This window comes from Entelurus aequoreus, linkage group LG06 (genome assembly GCF_033978785.1).
Source record: "Entelurus aequoreus isolate RoL-2023_Sb linkage group LG06, RoL_Eaeq_v1.1, whole genome shotgun sequence".
NCBI lineage: Eukaryota > Metazoa > Chordata > Actinopteri > Syngnathiformes > Syngnathidae > Entelurus > Entelurus aequoreus.
The window spans coordinates 43,984,259-44,006,895 of NC_084736.1; the positions used below are offsets into that span (position 1 = coordinate 43,984,259).

The window sequence follows — 22,637 nt, forward strand, 5'->3', positions numbered from 1 at the left end:
TTATGTTTGTTTGTTATACAGTTCTGTATAACACTCTATATTGTGCTCAAACCTTCACTACTATAAGGACTTTTGTCAAAGATGGAACCCATTATTCATATTTATATTGTTTCTTATGGAGAAATGTCATTATTCGAACTTTTCAATTTACGAACACTGATCAAAAACCAATTACCGTATTTTTCCAACTAAATGTGACTTTTTTTTAATTCCATATATTAGCCACACTGGATTATAAACCGCAGATGTATATATGTTGTAAATTAAGTTATTTACACTGAAAAATTTTGTAAATGTTTATTTACATACCTTAATTGTTTCTAAACGGTGTCTGTAACACGGCAGTAAAACAGCTGATCAAACAAAACAGAAGTCATCGTCATGGACACACTAGCTGCGGAAGCTAGCTCTCCAATCAGCTAAACAGACTAATTGGTGAATTTACCAAACTGAAACAATACAAAAAGAATCCCATTGTATGTCAATACTACAAAACCCAAAACCAGTGAAGTTGGCACGTTGTGTAAATGGTAAATAAAAACAGAATACAATGATTTGCAAATCTTTTTCAACTTATATTCAATTAAATAGACTGCAAAGACAATATACTTAACGTTCGAACTGGTAAACTTTTTTTGTTGTTGCAAATATTAGCTCATTTGCAATTTGATGCCCGCAACATGTTTCAAAAAAGCTGTCGCCATCCAAGCAACGTCTTTTTCAAGGACGCCCCTGCTTATTTCAGCAAGACAATGCCAAGCCACATTCTGCACGTGTTACAACAGCGTGGCTTCATAGTAAAACAGTGCGGGTACTAGACTGGCCTGCCTGTAGTCCAGACCTGTCTCCCATTGAAAATGTGTGGCACATTATGAAGCCTAAAATACCACAACAGAGAACCCGGACTGTTGAACAACTTAAGCTGTACATCAAGCAAGAATGGGAAAGAATTCCACCTGAAAAGCTTCAAACATTGGTCTCCTCAATTCCTAAACAACGTTTACTAGAGTGATGATAAAAGGAAAGGCCATGTTACACAGCGGTAAAAATGCCTGTGCCAACTTTTTTGCAATGTGTTGCTGCCACTAAATTCTAAGTTAATGATTATTGTCAGAAATATATTGAGTTATATCTACAGTATATATATCTTGTCTTTGCAGTCTATTCAATTGAATAAAAGTTGAAAAAGATTTGCAAATCATTGTATTCTGTTTTTATTTACCATTTACACAACGTGCCAACTTCACTGGTTTTCGGTTTTGTACTAACACAGACACTCATAATCATGTTAGCATATTAGCTAACACTAACGAAGCTAGCTTCATTACATTACAACAGCACATGCACATATGCATAAAAACACTCCTACAGACATTGTTGTAGTTGTATTGTAAAACTTACAAACGTTGCTTGGCGTGATGAATGAAGAATCCATACGAGTAGAAACGCTACGGAGGACTAGAAGACGGAACGGCACTTGTACTTCCGGGTAAAAGCTTTAAACAGCAGGAATTCAAATTCACCCAGCGGTATCTGCAGCAAGATAGCTCGTTCAAAAGATGGCGTCAAAGCACAAAAACACATCCTTCAAGTGTACGTGTTTAATGAAAACTATTTCCATTGTGGCCGTCAATTAGCCGCGCCATTTTATAAGCCGTTGGGTTCAAAGCGTAGGAAAAAAGTAGCGGCTTATTGTCCGGATTTTAGGGTAAGTTGGTAAATCAAGGTTGCACTGTACTGTATGTGTTTAGCACTCATCAGTAACTCTAATGTTGCACATGCAAAACTATATTTTATAGTGACTTTAGTTTGCAAAAAGTAACAGAAACATCCTTCAGTTGAAGAGAGAAGCGTAAAGGCACAGTGTTTTGTTGTTGTTGTTGTCTACACGTCTGAGACGAGTAACGAGTCGCAGCTGACGGAGGAGAGCTGCTGGGTCATTAAACAGGAAGTTGCAACAAGAAGACGTGTAAAGGCCAATCAGTTATGAGGACACTGAAGACAGACTTGTTATACGGCCAAGAGGTAGACATTCACACAGTAATTCCTACTCACAATGATGACACAAATACAAAAAACAGGTCATCTGTGTGTATTTATATTTGTTTATGTTGATGTTTGCCTCCTTTCAAGCGAGAAAAGGCAAGAACGCAACAAACAAACACAGGCCGCACTTTCAGGAATTCAAAAAGCAGAGTTTGGAAAATAAGTTAACAATATTTGCTCAGTTGATATCGACATTCACTCGTTAAAAAAACAAAACATTGCTGCTTGGTTAGGAGCAGCTTTTAAAAAAAGTACTTAAATACGGTATTGAACAGTGCCTTGGATGGGATGACTCCGCCCACTCCCTTAGTATATGACCTCATAGACAGTGGCTTTCTTGTCTCCCGAGCCCGTCACGATGTACTTGTCATCCACGGAGATGTCGCAGCTCAGCACTGACGAAGACTCCTTGGACTGTCAGGGAGGAAGGAAAACATGTCAGTGTGGAAATCCTTCATGTGCAGAAAACAATCAGTTGCATGTGTTACAGTAGGTCTGCATGGCTTTTGAATGAATCATGTTATTACGGCCGTCAAATGATTCAAATATTTAATCGCGATAATCGCATTGTTCACAGTTAACTCGAAATAATCACGATAATCGCATTGTTCATAGTTATCTTAAAATAATTGCATTGTTCATAGTTAACTCAAAATAATCGCATTGTTCATAGTTAACTCAAAATAATTGCGTTGTTTATAGTTAACTCAAAATAATCGCATTGTTCATAGTTAACTCAAAATAATTGCTTTGTTCATAGTTAACTCAAAATAATCGCGATAATCGCATTGTTCATAGTTAACTCAAAATAATTGCGTTGTTCATAGTTAACTAAAAATAATCCCATTGTTCATAGTTAACTCAAAATAATTGCGTTGTTCATAGTTAACTCAAAGTAATCACGATAATCGCATTGTTCATAGTTAACTCAAAATAATCGCGATAATCGCATTGTTCATAGTTAACTCGAAATGATCACGATAATCACATTGTTCATAGTTAACTCAAAATAATCACGATAATCGCATTAACTCAAACTAATTGCGTTGTTTATAGTTAACTCAAAAATAATCGCATTGTTCATAGTTAACTCAAAATAATTGCGTTGTTCATAGTTAACTAAAAATAATCCCATTGTTCATAGTTAACTCAAAATAATAGCGTTGTTCATAGTTAACTCAAAGTAATCGCGATAATCGCATTGTTCATAGTTAACTCAAAATAATCGCGATAATCGCATTGTTCATAGTTAACTCGAAATAATCACGATAATCACATTGTTCATAGTTAACTAAAAATAATCACGATAATCGCATTGTTCATAGTTAACTCTAAATAATCGCATTGTTCATAGTTAACTCAAAATAATTGCGTTGTTCATAGTTAACTCAAAATAATCGCGATAATCGCATTGTTCATAGTTAACTCAAAATAATACCGTTGTTCATAGTTAACTAAAAATAATCGCATCGTTCATAGTTAACTCAAAATAATCCCATTGTTCATAGTTAACTCAAAATAATTGCTTTGTTCATAGTTAACTCAAAATAATCGCGATAATCACATTGTTCATGGTTAACTTGAAATAATCGGGATAATCGCATTGTTCATGGTTAACTCGAAATAATCACGATAATCACATTGTTCATAGTTAACTCAAAATAATCGCATTGTTCATAGTCAACTCAAAATAATCGTGTTGTTCATAGTCAACTCAAAATAATTGCATTGTTCATAGTTAACTTAAAATAATCGCATTGTTCATAGTTAACTCAAAATAATCCCATTGTTCATAGTTAACTCAAAATAATCGCGTTGTTCATTGTTAACTCCAAATAATCCCATTGTTCATAGTTAACTCAAAATAATTGCGTTGTTCATAGTTAACTCAAAATAATTGCGTTGTTCATAGTTAACTCAAAATAATTGCGATAATCGCATTGTTCATAGTTAACTCAAAAAAATCGCGATAATCGCATTGTTCATAGTTAACTCAAAATAATCGCGATAATCGCATTGTTCATAGTTAACTCAAAATAATTGCGTTGTTCATAGTTAACTAAAAATAATCCCATTGTTCATAGTTAACTAAAAATAATTGCGTTGTTCATAGTTAACTCAAAATAATCGCGATAATCGCATTGTTCATAGTTAACTCAAAATAATCGCGATAATCGCATTGTTCATAGTTAACTCGAAATATCACGATAATCGCATTGTTCATAGTTAACTCAAAATAATCACGATAATCGCATTGTTCATAGTTAACTCAAAATAATCGCTTTGTTCATAGTTAACTCAAAATAATTGCGTTGTTCATAGTTAACTCAAAATAATCGCGATAATCGCATTGTTCATAGTTAACTCAAAATAATACCGTTGTTCATAGTTAACTAAAAATAATCGCATTGTTCATAGTTAACTCAAAATAATCCCATTGTTCATAGTTATCTCAAAATAATTGCGTTGTTCATAGTTAACTCAAAATAATCGCAATAATCGCATTGTTCATAGTTAACTCAAAATAATCGGGATAATCGCATTGTTCATGGTTAACTCGAAATAATCACGATAATCGCATTGTTCATAGTTCACTCAAAATAATCGCATTGTTCATAGTCAACTCAAAATAATTGTGTTGTTCATAGTCAACTCAAAATAATCCAATGTTCATAGTTAACTCAAAATAATTGCGTTGTTTATAGTTAACTCAAAATAATCGCATTGTTCATAGTTAACTCAAAACAATTGCTTCGTTCATAGTTAACTCAAAATAATCGCGATAATCGCATTGTTCATAGTTAACTCAAAATAATTGCGTTGTTCATAGTTAACTAAAAATAATCCCATTGTTCATAGTTAACTCAAAATAATTGCGTTGTTCATAGTTAACTCAAAGTAATCACGATAATCGCATTGTTCATAGTTAACTCAAAATAATCGCGATAATCGCATTGTTCATAGTTAACTCCAAATGATCACGATAATCACATTGTTCATAGTTAACTCAAAATAATCACGATAATCGCATTAACTCAAACTAATTGCGTTGTTTATAGTTAACTCAAAAATAATCGCATTGTTCATAGTTAACTCAAAATAATTGCGTTGTTCATAGTTAACTAAAAATAATCCCATTGTTCATAGTTAACTCAAAATAATTGCGTTGTTCATAGTTAACTCAAAGTAATCGCGATAATCGCATTGTTCATAGTTAACTCAAAATAATCGCGATAATCGCATTGTTCATAGTTAACTCGAAATAATCACGATAATCACATTGTTCATAGTTAACTAAAAATAATCACGATAATCGCATTGTTCATAGTTAACTCTAAATAATCGCATTGTTCATAGTTAACTCAAAATAATTGCGTTGTTCATAGTTAACTCAAAATAATCGCGATAATCGCATTGTTCATAGTTAACTCAAAATAATACCGTTGTTCATAGTTAACTAAAAATAATCGCATCGTTCATAGTTAACTCAAAATAATCCCATTGTTCATAGTTAACTCAAAATAATTGCTTTGTTCATAGTTAACTCAAAATAATCGCGATAATCACATTGTTCATGGTTAACTTGAAATAATCGGGATAATCGCATTGTTCATGGTTAACTCGAAATAATCACGATAATCACATTGTTCATAGTTAACTCAAAATAATCGCATTGTTCATAGTCAACTCAAAATAATCGTGTTGTTCATAGTCAACTCAAAATAATTGCATTGTTCATAGTTAACTTAAAATAATCGCATTGTTCATAGTTAACTCAAAATAATCCCATTGTTCATAGTTAACTCAAAATAATCGCGTTGTTCATTGTTAACTCCAAATAATCCCATTGTTCATAGTTAACTCAAAATAATTGCGTTGTTCATAGTTAACTCAAAATAATTGCGTTGTTCATAGTTAACTCAAAATAATTGCGATAATCGCATTGTTCATAGTTAACTCAAAAAAATTGCGATAATCGCATTGTTCATAGTTAACTCAAAATAATCGCGATAATCGCATTGTTCATAGTTAACTCAAAATAATTGCGTTGTTCATAGTTAACTAAAAATAATCCCATTGTTCATAGTTAACTAAAAATAATTGCGTTGTTCATAGTTAACTCAAAATAATCGCGATAATCGCATTGTTCATAGTTAACTCAAAATAATCGCGATAATCGCATTGTTCATAGTTAACTCGAAATATCACGATAATCGCATTGTTCATAGTTAACTCAAAATAATCACGATAATCGCATTGTTCATAGTTAACTCAAAATAATCGCTTTGTTCATAGTTAACTCAAAATAATTGCGTTGTTCATAGTTAACTCAAAATAATCGCGATAATCGCATTGTTCATAGTTAACTCAAAATAATACCGTTGTTCATAGTTAACTAAAAATAATCGCATTGTTCATAGTTAACTCAAAATAATCCCATTGTTCATAGTTATCTCAAAATAATTGCGTTGTTCATAGTTAACTCAAAATAATCGCAATAATCGCATTGTTCATAGTTAACTCAAAATAATCGGGATAATCGCATTGTTCATGGTTAACTCGAAATAATCACGATAATCGCATTGTTCATAGTTCACTCAAAATAATCGCATTGTTCATAGTCAACTCAAAATAATCGTGTTGTTCATAGTCAACTCAAAATAATCCAATGTTCATAGTTAACTCAAAATAATTGCATTGTTCATAGTTAACTTAAAATAATCGCATTGTTCATAGTTCACTCAAAATAATCCCATTGTTCATAGTTAACTCAAAATAATTGCGTTGTTCATTGTTAACTCCAAATAATCCCATTGTTCATAGTTAACTCAAAATAATTGCGTAGTTCATAGTTAACTCAAAATAATTGCGTTGTTCATAGTTAACTCAAAAAAATTGTGATAATCGCATTGTTCATAGTTAACTCAAAATAATCGCGATAATCGCATTGTTCATAGTTAACTCAAAATAATCGTGATAATCGCATTGTTCATAGTTAACTCGAAATCAGGCCTCCGTCAGTCGTAACGACTATGGAAACTGCGCCAGTCCAGAGGTCAAGTTTAAACTCAGCGACAAAGCCTGCTGTGGCTGATGAGTCCGATGTGGGAGAGGCAAACACGGCCGCATTTACTGCAGATGTAGCTGGAAGGTGCAACTGCAGGAGTGCGTGTCTTCCGCTTGGTTCTTTTTTCATTGGCTGTGGCATGGATCTTTTCCTCGCCAGTCTTCAGCTGTTTGTGAAGGACACTGCGCCATTTGCTGCGGTCAGCTGCTGCATCTTCCCATTGTTCAGTGTTTATGTCCAGGGCTTTCATGTCCCGCTTGCAGACATCTTTGAAGCGCAGTTTTGGCCGGCCAACAGATCTCTTGCCTGAAGCAAGTTCGCCATACAGGATGTCCTTTGGGATACGTCCATCCTCCATACGGCACACGTGGCCGAGCCAACGCAGCCTGCGTTGTCTGAGCAGCGTGAACATGGTAGGAAGACCAGCGCGTTCGAGGACCTGGGCATTCGTCACCTTGTCACTCCAATGGATGCCGAGGATGCGGCGAAGGCAGCGCATGTGGAAGGTGTTCAGTTTGCGCTCCTGTTTGGAGTATGTTGTCCATGTTTCGCTGCCGTAGAGAAGAGTGCTGACAATGCAGGCGTTGTACACTGCCATCTTGGTAGGAGTTGTCAGCTTCCGGTTCTCCCAGACGCGGGTTGTGAGGCGCCCTAGGGTTGTGGCAGCTTTGCCGATACGTTTGTTGATCTCACCATCGAGGGACAGATTGTCACTGATGGTGGATCCCAGATATGTAAATTGGTGTACGACTTTGAGTTGGTACTCATCGATTGTGATGGCTGGTTGAGTGTCCACTTCCTGACTCAGCACATTGGTCTTTTGTAGGCTGATGGTAAGCCCGAAGTCTTTGCAGGCCTGGGAGAATCTGTCCATAAGGCACTGGAGTTCTTGTTCAGTGTGCGAAAAGACGGCGGCATCATCAGCAAAGAGCATGTCCCGGATGATTGTCTCACGGACTTTGGTCCTTGCTTTAAGACGGGCTAGATTGAAAAGTCGGCCGTCAGATCTGGTACGTAGATATACCCCTTCTGTTGCAGTCCCAAAAGCATATTTGATGAGCAGGGCAAAGAAGATGCCTAAAAGGGTAGGAGCAAGGACGCAACCTTGCTTGACTCCGCTCTTGATGTCAAATTGGTTGGACATGCTACCCTCATACTCGATGGTTGCCTTCATGTCGTCATGAAAATATCTAATGAGACTATGGAGCTTTGGAGGGCATCCAATCTTGGGTAGGATGCTGAAGAGCCCTTCTCTGCTAACCAGGTCGAAAGCCTTGGTCAGGTCAATGAAGGATATGTACAGGGGCTTCTGTTGTTCTCTGCATTTCTCCTGAAGTTGGCGAAGGGAGAATATCATGTCGACTGTAGAGCGCTTGGTGCGAAAGCTGCATTGAGATTCCGGGTAAACGCGCTCAGCAAGTTTCTGAAGGCGGACAAGCACGACACGGGCATAGAGTTTCCCTACAATATTCAGGAGGGAGATGCCCCTATAATTGTTACAGTCGCTCCTGTCGCCCTTATTTTTGTAAAGGGTGACAATCTTGGCATCTCTCATGTCTTGCGGCACGGCTCCCTCTTTCCAGCAATGGCAGAAGACATCATGCAAAGGCTGCAGGAGGGTGTCTTTACAGCGCTTGATGAGGTCTGGGGGGATGCCATCAGTACCAGGTGCTTTGCCAGTTGCTAAGCTGTCGATCGCTTTGTGAAGTTCAGCAAGTGTTGGTTCAGCATCTAATTCCTCAATGATGGGCAGCTGTTCAATGGCATCAAGGGCTGAGGCGACGACAGTGTTCTCTCTGGAATAGAGTTCTGAATAGTGCTCTACCCATCTGTCCATCTGCTTGCCCTTGTCAGTGATAACTTCCCCACTGGTGGTCTTTAGGGGGGCTGTTTTGCTCTGTGTTGGGCCCAGAGCAGTCTTGATGCCCTCGTACATCCCCCTGATGTTACCTGAGGTAGCTGCAGACTGGATGGATTCACTGAGTTGTTGCCAGTATTCATTGGCACAATGTCTTGCAGTCTGTTGCACTTTGCTTCTTGTAGTTCTCAGTGCTTGCAGGGACTTCTCATTTGGGGAGCGTTTGTATTCAGCGAGGGCAGCACGCTTTGCTTCAATGACGGGGGTCATCTCGCTGGACTTGGCAACAAACCAGTCGTTGTTTTTGAAGATCTTCCTCCCAAAAGTCGCAAGGGCTGTTTTCTGAATGGCCTCCCTGAGGTGGCCCCATTTCTCGGAGGCCGAGTAGCGCTGGTGTTCTTCAGATAGGATGTTGTTGAGAGACTTGGCAAACTGTTCTACTTTCTCTGGAAGATGCATGCTGGTGGAATCAATGCGGGGCTTGCCTTTCTGTTTGGAATTGTGAAACATTTTTGGTTGTAGCCTGATCTTGCAACAGACAAGTGAATGGTCTTTGTCACAGTCTGTGCTGTGGTAACTACGAGTAACGAGCACAAACTTGAGGCTGGCTTGTCGGATCAGGATCATGTCTAACTGATGCCAATGCTTTGAGCGGGGATGGTGCCATGTCACTTTGTGCTGTGGTTTCGTCTGAAAGTAGGAGTTGGTCACGCAAAGGTTATGGTAGGAACAGAACTCCAGTAGCCGTTGCCCATTGTCATTGACCTTGCCAACTCCGAAGTGTCCAAGACAGGAAGGCCATGAGTCATGGTCAGCACCCACTCTCGCATTGAAGTCACCAAGGATGATGAGATGTTCCTTGGGGGAAACGTTCTTGATGACGTCATTCAAGTTGGCATAAAATGTATCCTTAACTTCTGCTGTAGACATTAGAGTGGGAGCATATGTGCAGACTAGGGTCACTGGGACATCAGAGGTGCAGAGGTGGAGTGTCATCATGCGTTCGGATCCTTTGTCTCCTGATTCAACCATCTTTAACAAGGTGTTCCTGACAGCGAATCCAACTCCATGCTCTCAGCGGTCTCTGGCACTCTTTCCTTGCCAGAAGAAGGTAAAGTCTTTCTCCATGAGGGTTCCCGAGTCGGCTAGGCGGGTCTCTTGCAATGCAGCTATGTCTACCTGGAGTCTCAGTAGCTCATTGTTAATGACAGCCGTTTTTCTAGCATCACTGATGTCTTGGAGATCATTTGAGTGTCCTGGTGTCAAAGTTCGGACATTCCAGCTTCCCAGTTTTAAGACTGGGCACCTGTTTTTCATACTTTGTTTCTTGCTTGGTGCAGGTCTTGCAGTCTGCTTGTCGTTTTTTTCCTAATCCCCATGCACCCAATGAAGAAGGCAGACTGTGGCGGGACAGCACCTAATTGGCTGGGGGCTGACCAGCTTAAGGCGGACAGTAGCTGTCCAATGAAATTCAAGGATCTCTCCCACCGTCGGAAGCAACCCCTGGCGCTATGCTCTACGTCAATCAAGCATTGTAGCTTATAACCAGTAGACTGTTGCTTCCCGTTGTTGTTTCCACACTATGACACAAGGCTGGAGTGACCTCTCCAGGGCGCAAGCCAGGGCAGAATTGTATGGAGGTCAAGCTGTTGCCCATGCAGCAGGACCCCCCTCTTCACACTGATGATGGATCCAAAGGAGCAGCAAGAGCTGGTACAATTTGGCACCAACAGTGTCGCAGAAGTTGCCAGTGCACCGCTGTAGCCAGCAGTGGACCACCTTAGGGACTCCATCTCTGGATTTTTCCTCAGGGTTTACTCCCGAAGCCTTCCCCTAGAAAGGTATGCCACAAGGCAGGGGCGGTTTTGGATCGGAGTTTACCTTCTCCTAGATGGGTCGCCTTACTGGGCTGACGGGTCCCATCTACCCTACGATAATTGCATTGTTCATAGTTAACTCAAAATAATCGCATTGTTCATCGTTAACTCAAAATAATCGCGTTGTTCATAGTTAACTCAAAATAATTGCGCTGTTCATAGTTAACTCAAAATAATCGCATTGTTCAGTTAACTCAAAAAATTGCGTTGTTCATAGTTAACTCAAAATAATCGCGATAATCGCATTGTTCATAGTTAACTCAAAATAATTGCTATAATCGCATTGTACATAGTTAAAAATAATCGCGATAATCGCATTGTTCATAGTTAACTCAAAATTAATCGCGATAATCGCATTGTTCATAGTTAACTCAAAATAATCGCATTGTTCATAGTTAACTCAAAATAAACGCATTGTTCATAGTTAACTCAAAATAATCGCGATAATCGCATTGTTCATAGTTAACTCAAAATAATCGCATTGTTCATAGTTAACTCAAAATAAACGCATTGTTCATAGTTAACTCAAAATAATCGCGATAATCACATTGTTCATAGTTAACTCAAAATAATCGCATTGTTCATAGTCAACTCAAAATAATTGCTTTGTTCATAGTCAACTCAAAATAATCGCGTTGTTCATAGTTAACTCAAAATAATTGCGTTGTTCATAGTTAACTCAAAATAATCGCATTGTTCATAGTTAACTCAAAATAATCCCATTGTTCATAGTTAACTCAAAATAATTGCGTTGTTCATTGTTAACTCAAAATAATCGCATTGTTCATAGTTAACTCCAAATAATCCCATTGTTCATAGTTAACTCAAAATAATTGCGTTGTTCATAGTTAACTCCAAATAATCGCGATAATCGCATGGTTCATAGTTAACTCCAAATAATCGCGATAATCGCATTGTTCATAGTTAACTCGAAATAATCACGATAGTTGCATTGTTCACAGTTAACTCAAAATAATCGCATTGGTCATCGTTAACTCAAAATAATCGCATTGTTCATAGTTAACTCAAAATAATTGCTCTGTTCATAGTTAACTCAAAATAATCGCGATAATCGCAGTGTTCATAGTTAACTCAAAATAATTGCATTGTTCATAGTTAACTCAAAATAATCGTCATATTCGCATTGTTCATAGTTAACTCAAAATAATGGCGATAATCGAATTGTTCATAGTTAACTCAAAATAATCGGAATAATCGCATTGTTCATAGTTAACTCAAAATAATCTTGATAATCGCATTGTTCATAGTTAACTCAAAATTAATCGCGATAATCGCATTGTTCAAAGTTAACTCCAAATTAATCGCGATAACCGCATTGTTCATAGTTAACTCAAAATTAATCGCGATAATCGCATTGTTCAAAGTTAACTCCAAATTAATCACGATAACCGCATTGTTCATAGTTAACTCAAAATTAATCTTAACTCCAAATTAATCGCGATAACCGAATTGTTCATAGTTAACTCAAAATAATCGCATTGTTCATAGCTAACTTAAAATAATCGTATTGTTCATAGTTAACACAAAATAATCGCGCTAATCGCATTGTTCATAGTTAACTCAAAATTAATCGCGATAATCGCATTGTTCATAGTTAACTCAAAATAATCGCATTGTTCATAGTTAACTCAAAATAAACGCATTGTTCATAGTTAACTCCAAATAATCGCGATAATCGCATTGTTCATAGTTAACTCCAAATAATCGCGATAATCGCATTGTTCATAGTTAACTCGAAATAATCACGATAGTTGCATTGTTCACAGTTAACTCAAAATAATCGCATTGGTCATTGTTAACTCAAAATAATCGCATTGTTCATAGTTAACTCAAAATAATTGCGCTGTTCATAGTTAACTCAAAATAATCGCGATAATCGCAGTGTTCATAGTTAACTCAAAATAATTGCATTGTTCATAGTTAACTCAAAATAATCGTGATAATCGCATTGTTCATAGTTAACTCAAAATAATGGCGATAATCGCATTGTTCATATTTAACTCAAAATAATCTGGATAATCGCATTGTTCATAGTTAACTCAAAATAATCTTGATAATCGCATTGTTCATAGTTAACTCAAAATTAATCGCGATAATCGCATTGTTCAAAGTTAACTCCAAATGAATCGCGATAACTGCATTGTTCATAGTTAACTCAAAATAATCGCATTGTTCATAGCTAACTTAAAATAATCGTATTGTTCATAGTTATCTCAAAATAATAGCATTGTTTAGAGTTACCTAAAAATAATCGCAATGTTCAGAGTCACCTCAAAATAATCGCATTGTTCATAGTTAACTCAAAATAATCATGATAATCGCATTGTTCATAGTTAACTCAAAATAATAGCATTGTTCAGAGTTACCTCAAAATAATCGCATTGTTCAGAGTTAACTCAAAATAATCGCATTGTTCATAGTTAACCCAAAATAATCGTATTGTTCAAAGTTAACTCAAAATAATTGCATTGTTCATAGTTAACTCAAAATAATCGTGATAATCGCATTGTTCATAGTTAACTCAAAATAATGGCGATAATCGCATTGTTCATATTTAACTCAAAATAATCTGGATAATCGCATTGTTCATAGTTAACTCAAAATAATCTTGATAATCGCATTGTTTATAGTTAACTCAAAATTAATCGCGATAATCGCATTGTTCAAAGTTAACTCCAAATGAATCGCGATAACTGCATTGTTCATAGTTAACTCAAAATAATCTTGATAATCGCATTGTTCATAGTTAACTCAAAATTAATCGCGATAATCGCATTGTTCAAAGTTAACTCCAAATGAATCGCGATAACTGCATTGTTCATAGTTAACTCAAAATAATCGCATTGTTCATAGCTAACTTAAAATAATCGTATTGTTCATAGTTATCTCAAAATAATAGCATTGTTTAGAGTTACCTAAAAATAATCGCAATGTTCAGAGTCACCTCAAAATAATCGCATTGTTCATAATTAACTCAAAATAATCATGATAATCGCATTGTTCATAGTTAACTCAAAATAATAGCATTGTTCAGAGTTACCTCAAAATAATCGCATTGTTCAGAGTTAACTCAAAATAATCGCATTGTTCATAGTTAACCCAAAATAATCGTATTGTTCAAAGTTAACTCAAAATAATTGCATTGTTCATCGTTAACTCAAAATTAATCGCGATAATCGCAGAAAGCTATACTTTTTCACTAATAGCAAGTGTACAGCCTAGACAGATCATTTACAAGTTTTAATGCCATGAGTGGTCAATTAATTTGCTTTATTGAAATGTGTTATAACATTATGCTTTTTTAAACAGCTCAACACAAAAAGGACAAACAAATTTTTAATGGATATAAAAAAAAATTCTCATTCATCAGGTCATTGTCATCTCAGGGCATTCAATCGATGGTAACTGGACTTTTTGGTTTGTCTTAGAAGACGTTGTGCCTCTCATCCAAGTAGGACCAGAATGCCATTTGTTTACAACTGAATGGAATGCTTATGTGGAGGATTACGACTATTTTGGACTGATAGTAGTCGATCCACAGCGATCGTTCTACCACACAATACCTCAATGCTAACAAGGGGAAATTACACTTTAACAACTGTCGTTGGCTTTGACATTTATAATTGCTTGTTTGCATCAAAACAGTTGTTTTTCTAGCTACCATAGGGCAAAACCATCCTTGCCCAGGCACACCCTCCTGGTTTTGGAGCTTAAATATTTTGGGTTTTAGCACCAGCTGCTAGACTAGATCTGACCAATGTATGTCTAAGAGCACGGACCGATGAAGCCTATTCGGATGAGCGGCGAAACATACTCTAAGACAAACCAAACAGTCCAGTTGTGATTGATTGAATGCCCTGAGATAAAAAAAATTGCTTGCAATGTGTTGGTATCTAGCCAGATTTTGTATTTTGTAGAAATACAAAATTTGTATTCCTGCTTTAGGAGACAACTTGTCTTTTAGTAGTAAGTAAACAAACACAGACTCCTAATTTGTCTGCTGACATATGCAGTAACATATTGTGTCATTTATCATTCTATTATTTTGTCAAAATTACGAGGGACAAGCTGTAAAAATGTATTATTAATCCCCTTGTTCATTTACTGTTAATATCTGGTTACTTTCTGTTTCAACATGTTCTATCTACACTTCTGTTCAAATGTAATAATCACTTATTCTTCTGTCGTTTGGATACTTTACATTAGTTTTGGATGATACCACAGATTTAGGTATCGATCCGATACCAAGCAGTTACTATTCAACTACATTCAAAGTCCTCATGTGTCCAGGAACGTATTTCCTGAGTTCATAAAAATAATATGAATTTTTTAAAAAGGAAAAAAGATTTTGTGACGATAAAAAATATGGATGTAATCATAGTAGTATCAACTAGATACACTCTTGTACTTGATATCATTACAGTGGATGTTAGATGTAGATCTACCCATGGCATTTTTTTACATTCAGGCGCGCTAGCTTTTGTTAGCGGTGACGCCGGTGAGCTATTGTATCCTCCTAGGGTGTGTAGTGAAGCATGTTTATCTATTCCTCGTCCTGCAGTGATAATGGTAGATGTAAGAAACTCACTTTATTTGTCGCCATGGGGCCGAGGATTAGTGATTTAGAAGTAGCTAAAACATTGCCGACTGCATATGGATGTTAGCTGCTAGCTAGCTAACCATGTCTTAAAGCACCTCCTCCTGAGGGCGTTTGAGTGTTATAACGTCACCTTTATCTTTAGTTTTTAAGCCAAAATGCGTCCATTCTCCCTTTTCTGTCTACACACTGTGTCTGCTTGTAAGTACTCCGTGATTGTGCGCTGCCGAACATGCTCCTCTGCTCATAAAAAACAGCAAAGTGACAACGCACCATCATGCCTGGGAACCGGTACTTTTCAAACGGAGTTTAGTACCGTTTTTAATACAATAATACCGCGATACTATACTAGTACCGGTATACCGTACAACCCTAGGGCAGAACATTCCAAAGTTTAGGGCCAAAAACAGAGAAGGCCCTGTCTCCCCTCGTTTTAAGCCTCGTTTTAGGCCCCACAAGTTGGAACTGGCCCTCGGACCTCAATGTTAGAGCTGGAGCATACATTTGGATGAGCTCTAAGTCTAAGTCTGTGATGTACTTTGGGGCCAGTCCATTCAAAGCTTTAAGAACAAAGAGCAACATTTTAAAATAAATTCTAAAATGAACAGGAAGCCAATGCAGAGAAGCGAGCATCGGGGTGATTTGCCATCCCTTCTACCGATACACAATCTTGCAATCCACACTTACCTGGAATATGCTGGCTCCATACGGGGTTCTCCATGCGTTAAGCAGATTGTCTTTTCCTGTGCTGACGAACCACTTTCCTGCAGATGACAGTGCAGTCAATGAGCCGACGACCGGCCAAAGAAGTGAGAGAAAACACGAGCAGACAACGTTGACCCACCGCAGTGAGCAAAACGAAGCGACAGCACGCAGCTTTCATGAAGGTGAAGCTGGTACTTGTCAGGTTTGGAGACGTGCAGGACCTCCACGTTGCTGTTCTCCATCCCCACCGCCAGCCACTCGCCGGTTGGACAGTAGCCCAGCGAGAAGATCTGCGATCGCAGTACAGAACCATTATCTTCATCTTACCTTTCCTGCGGGAGTCTGGCTGAAGAAGCGGACTGCGAGAGCGTACCTGTGAGGTGAAGTCATGCTGCTGCAGCTGCCGGCCCTCTCTGAGATCCCAGGAGCGGACGGTGTTGTCCAGACCTCCCGTCCAAAGCTTGGTGCCATCATTGGAGATGTCTATGCAGCTTGCTCCGTCCGTGTGGCCCTGGAACTGCCTGTAGAAGAGCATGAAGCTTTATTTCATGCAAACTGAGGGAAAAAGGTAATCTTCAAAGGCCCCTTCAGTAAAAATAATAAGTAGGGCTGTCCAGATTCGATATTGATATTGGGCTGATATCAGCAAAATAACTAGTAGCGGATTATAACAGCTTGCATCTAAAATGTCCGATACAGGCAGTCATGTGTGTTTAAATGTCCTCCAATAAGCACACGAGGTTGGTCTTTTCTTCAATTTTAGTCATTTACAAAAGGTAAACATGCTAGGCTATAGGCTACTAGAAGCTACACAACAGCTAAGCACACAATAGCACACAAGCTAGTCATTTGTGGTACGTGTCCTTCACTGATAGGATTGGGCGATAAAATGATAGCAATATACAGTATATCGCGATAGACATCGATATCAATAAAAAATATGTTAAAAATAACGATTTTGTTTTAATGTCGGTAGAAAGTGGAAGTGGCGAAGCAAGGTTGGTTGCATGAACAAAGACACTCGCTCTCTGGTAACCGAGCAACGCAGGAAGTGATCGCTGATCAGTGGGACTGACACGCTACAGCCAATCAGGTAACAGTATCTCTATCGTACCATCTTGTTGTCTCGCTGTCGATTCTTTACATGAAGTGAGAAAGTGAGAAGAGAAAGTAAAAATGAAGAAATTGTGAATAAAACAGGAAAAGTCACCTGGACAGTATGGCAGTTTTTTGGGATTTTTTCAAACGGACCGTTGTCAGACCAATGTGGTCTGTGAATGATGCAAGGCGCTCGTCCCCACCAATACCGGTATTACCACAATACCTTTGCCGCGTTCACCCTTTAGAGCGCAACTGTAACTTTCTGGCACCAAACCCGTAGTTCTTCTCAGGTTTCTCTATGTTTACATTGAAATGTCCTTATTTTTGAAGGAAAAGCACTGTACTTTTCAATGAATATAACTTTAAACTAGTCTTAACTTTAAAGAAATACACTCTATACATTGCTAATGTGGTAAATGACTATTCTATCTGCAAATGTCTGGTTTTTGGTGCAATATCTACATAGGTGTATAGAGGCCCATTTCCAGCAACTATCACTCCAGTGTTCTAATGGTACAATGTGTTTGCTCATTGGCTCAGAAGGCTAATTGATGATTAGAAAACCCTTGTGCAATTATGTTCACACATCTGAAAACAGTTTAGCTCGTTACAGAAGCTACAAAACTGACCTTTCTTTGGGCAGATTGAGTTTCTGGAGCATCATCTGGACCCCGACTTAAACAAGTTGAAAAACTTATTCGGGTGTTACCATTTAGTGGTCAATTGTACGGAATAAGTACTTCACTGTGCAACCTACTAATAAAAGTCTCAATCAATCAATCAATCAATCACATTTGTGGGGTCAATTAAACGCTCAAAATGGCCAGAAAAAGAGAACCTTCATCTGAAATTCTTGTTCTTAGAAATGAAGGCTATTCCACAAAATTGTTTGGGTGACCCCAAACTTTTGAACGGTAGTGTATAAATTACTCGATTACTAAAACAATTGATAGCTGCAGACCGAGTCATAAGCTTAACTTAATGAATCGCAAAAAACTAATTACCATTCCACTTTAATTCAAAGACAGCACAAGTCCATGACAGTTAATAATAAATGTTAGTGTTTTTCATACCTACTATTGTTCTCTGTTTGACTAATTTCACCTGATCGGGCCTTCTCTAACTTTCCATGCGACAAAATAACAAAATAAAAGCACCCATATCCGTATCATATAGGAAGTGACACCCCTATTAAATGCATCGGCTGGAATGAAACATGCTAACTATAATGAAGGTGAACCAAAGTGGTGACTTCTCAGCAACAGGTAAGTAGACACATTATATCCAAGAAAACAGTGGAGTTTAAAATTTGTGTCATAAACACTGCAATGTTGGCGTTAACGCACTTTTTGTGTCTTTTTACGCATTGAAAATTTTACTGACCCTGCCTTCTCCGCGTAAAAACTCTGGTTTGCTTTTTTTTTTTCATCAAATATCGCTTTCCGCAGGTGTTTTGGTTTGATTATATTTGCTGGTGTTGTGCCAAAATGTGATTCCCAGCCAAAAATGTATTTTCTTCACGGGAGCGCGCACCGCTCGCTAAACCTGCACTGCTTGGCTTCGTCTGTCCCCAGCGGATTACTAGGTGTAAGAAAAACACTTTATCTATGTGGTTATTGTAACGCTACGTGTTTGACATTATTTAAGCCTTTATCATGTCTGGAAACTGATCGTTTTCCTTTTCTGTGGTATTAATGAGATTTAAAGGCCTACTGAAACCCACTACTACAGACCTCGCAGTCTGATAGTTTATACATCAATGATGAAATCTTAACAGTGCAACACAACCAACCTGACTAAATTCTTAAAAAAAATTACATTAACGACAAAATAGAGGAAAACACAAATAAGCCACGTGAGCTCTGGAAAATTCTCAACAACCAGCTTCCTGGTTGCAGCCAGAAACTTAAAACCAGACTCACCAACATCAGCATTAAGGAGGGTGACTCCCTCATTACAGACAAAATGGAGGTAGCTAGCAGACTTAACACCTTTTTCACCAGCATAGCCGCAACTCTTGTCAACAAGCTGTCCCACTACTCTGGTCGCTTTGGTGTAGAACACATTAAAGCCTTCTACAGAAAGCTAGGAGTATCCAACGATGATTTCAAATTAGAAATGGTCACAGCTGATGAGGTGTTTAAAAAATTGAGCGCACTCCACCCAAACAAGGCCTTGATAATATTCCCTCCAGATTCCTCAGGGACTCTGCCTCCATCATTGCCCCGATCATCACGCACATAATAAACCTATCAATTGCACAAGGCCAAGTACCAAAAGATTTTAAGATAGCAAGAGTAACTCCCCTCTTTAAAAAAGGAAGCAAATTGGAACCTGGCAACGACCGACCTGTTTCTATTCTCAGTTCCATTTCGAAAGTAATGGAGAAAATAGTTTATGAACAGGTCGATAGTTACCTTGCCACTAATAAACTCATGTACAAATTCCAATCCGGTTTCAGAACTAACCACTCTACTGACACATGCCTTCTCTATCTGACCGACCACATCAAACATGAGGTGGACGCGGGCAAATACTGCGGCATGGTCATGCTGGACCTTCAGAAGGCCTTTGACACCATTAACCACGCTATACTGTTGGATAAGCTCAGAGCAATCGGATTTAACAAAACCTCATGGAGCTGGATGCAATCTTACTTGGAGGGGAGGGAGCAGGTGGTAGAGGTGAACGGCACCGTGTCCCCCCCCCTCTCGGTGAGCTGTGGAGTCCCCCAAGGCAGTATATTGGGACCTTTACTGTTCCTAATATACATAAACGACTTGTCATCGGCATGCGAATGTGAATTGTTTTTGTTTGCGGATGACTCTGCCCTGCTGGTATCCGACAAAGACAAGTCAAAGGTGGAGAAAATCCTCAGTGCTGAGCTCTGTAGAACTTGCACCTGGCTCACTGACAACAAGCTATCCATACACTTGGGTAAAACGGAATCCATCCTGTTTGGGTCCCACATCAACCTTAAGAAAGTCAATGACTTCACTATAAAAGTGGGTGACATTGTTATCACCAGGAAAGATGAGGTCACCTACCTAGGTTCCATTCTAGAGGCTAACCTTTCCTGTGATAAAATGGCAACCAAGGTAATCAAAAAGGTTAACCAACGAATGCGATTTCTCTACAGAATCTCCTCTCTGGTCAACAAAAGCACCATGAGGATTCTGGCGGGAACTCTCGTTCAACTCTTTTTCGATTACGCATGCACCTCCTGGTACCCTAGCACCTCCAAAACCCTCAAATCTAAACTCCAAACATCCCAGAACAAGCTAGTCAGGTTACTTCTAGACCTCCACCCCAGATCCCACCTCACTCCTACCCACTTCTCCAAAGTGGGCTGGCTCAAGGTGGAGGACAGAGTTAAACAACTTGCACTGAGCCTAGTCTATAAAATCCACTACACCTCCCTGATACCGAAGTACATGTCAAACTACTTCCTTAACGTAAATGACCGCCATAACCACAACACCAGGGGGAGCTCCACTAACCACGTTAAACCCAGATTCCGAACTAACAAAGGTCTTAACTCATTCTCTTTCTATGCCACATCAATGTGGAATGCGCTCCCAACAGGTATAAAAGAAAGGGCATCTCTATCCTCCTTCAAAACCGCAATAAAAGTTCACCTCCAGGCAGCTACAACCCTAAACTAACACCCTCCCCGGATTGCTAATAATCAAATGTAAACAATCAAATGCAGATACTTTTTCTTATGCCTTCTGATCTCTCTCTCTCTCTCTCTCTCTCTCTCTCTCTCTCTCTCTATGTCCACTACTTGCTGTCCATATCCTAACCCCCTCCCCTCCACACCCCTGATTGTAAATAATGTAAATAATTCAATGTGATTATCTTGTGTGATGACTGTATTATGATGATAGTATATATCTGATAGTATATATCTGTATCATGAATCAATTTAAGTGGACCCTGACTTAAACAAGTTGAAAAACTTATTCGGGTGTTACCATTTAGTGGTCAATTGTACGGAATATGTACTTCACTGTGCAACCTACAAATAAAAGTCTCAATCAATCAATCAAACATGCCAATACGGCCGGGTTAACCTATAAAGTGCAATTTTAAATTTTCCGGGGAACTTCCGGTTGAAAACGTCTATGTATGATGACGTTTGCGCGTGACGTCAATGGTTGAAACGGAAGTATTCGGACACATTGTATCACAATACAAGCAGCTCTGTTTTCATCACAAAATTCCACAGTATTCTGGACATCTGTGTTGGTGAATCTTTTGCAATTTGTTTAATGAACAATGGAGACTGCAAAGAAAAAAGCTGTAGGTGGGATCGGTGTATTAGCGGCTGGCTGCAGCAACACAACCAGGAGGACTTTAAGTTGAATAGCAGATGCGCTATCCGACGCTAGCCGCCGACCGCATCCATGATCGGGTGAAGTCCTTCGTCGCGCCGTCGATCGCTGCAACGCAGGTGAGCACGGGTGTTGATGAGCAGATGAGGGCTGGCGTAGGTGGAGCACTAATGTTTTTATCATAGCTCTGACGAGGTCCCGTAGCTAAGTTAGCTTCAATGGCGTCGTTAGCAACAGCATTGCTGGGCTTCGACAGGCGGCACAGCATTAACCGTGTAGTTACAGGTCCAGTGTTTGGTTCGGTGTCTCCTGATAGTAGTATTGTTGATCTTCTGTCTATCCTTCCAGTCAGGGGCTTATTTCTTTTGTTTCTATCTGCATTTAAGCACGATGCTATCACGTTAGCTCCGTAGCTAAAGTGCTTCACCGATGTATTGTCATGGAGATAAAAGTCACTGTGAATGTCCATTTCGCGTTCTTGACTCTCATTTTCAAGAGGATATAGTATCCGGGGTGGTTTAAAATACAAATCCGTGATCCACAATAGAAAAAGGAGAAAGTGTGGAATCCAATGAGCCCTTTTACCTAAGTTACGGTCAGAGCGAAAAAAGATACGTCCTGCACTGCACTCTAGTCCTTCACGCTCACGTTCTTCATCCACGAATCTTTCATCCTTGCTCAAATTAATGGGGTAATCATCGCTTTCTCTGTCCGAATCGCTCTCGCTGCTGGTGTAAACAATGGGGAAATGTGAGGAGCCCTTCAACCTGCGACGTCACGCTACTTCCGGTACAGGCAAGGCTTTTTTTTATCAGCGACCAAAAGTTGCGAACTTTATCGTCGATGTTCTCTACTAAATCCTTTCAGCAAAAATATGGCAATATCGCGAAATGATCAAGTATGACACATAGAATGGATCTGCTATCCCCGTTTAAATAAAAAAAATGTCATTTCAGTAAGCCTTTAAAGGACTGTTGTTAGTCCGATGTTGGCGTGATAAAACCTCTTTCTTGTTTGGAAGATACAT

The 22,637-nt window shown here is 38.7% G+C and overlaps 1 protein-coding gene across 6 annotated transcripts in view; it reads right to left on the reverse strand.

Annotated features, from left to right (window-relative positions):
• Nucleotides 1-2,050: 2,050 nt before the first annotated feature.
• The window catches only part of LOC133652231 (transducin-like enhancer protein 4), a 115,864-nt gene continuing 95,277 nt past the window's right edge, over nt 2,051-22,637 (reverse strand). For 2 of the 6 annotated variants that reach the window (XM_062050748.1, XM_062050746.1), the window contains exons 18-21: nt 16,546-16,693; nt 16,312-16,462; nt 16,155-16,231; nt 2,054-2,460 (exon numbers count right to left, since the gene is read on the reverse strand). In XM_062050748.1, coding sequence (XP_061906732.1) covers nt 2,353-2,460; nt 16,155-16,231; nt 16,312-16,462; nt 16,546-16,693 — 484 coding nt within the window. In that variant the 3' untranslated portion in view covers nt 2,054-2,352. Of the gene's footprint in view, nt 2,461-16,154; nt 16,232-16,311; nt 16,463-16,545; nt 16,694-22,637 lie in introns of all 6 variants that reach the window. The other 4 variants (XM_062050751.1, XM_062050749.1, XM_062050747.1 and 1 more) reach the window with 3 other exon arrangements.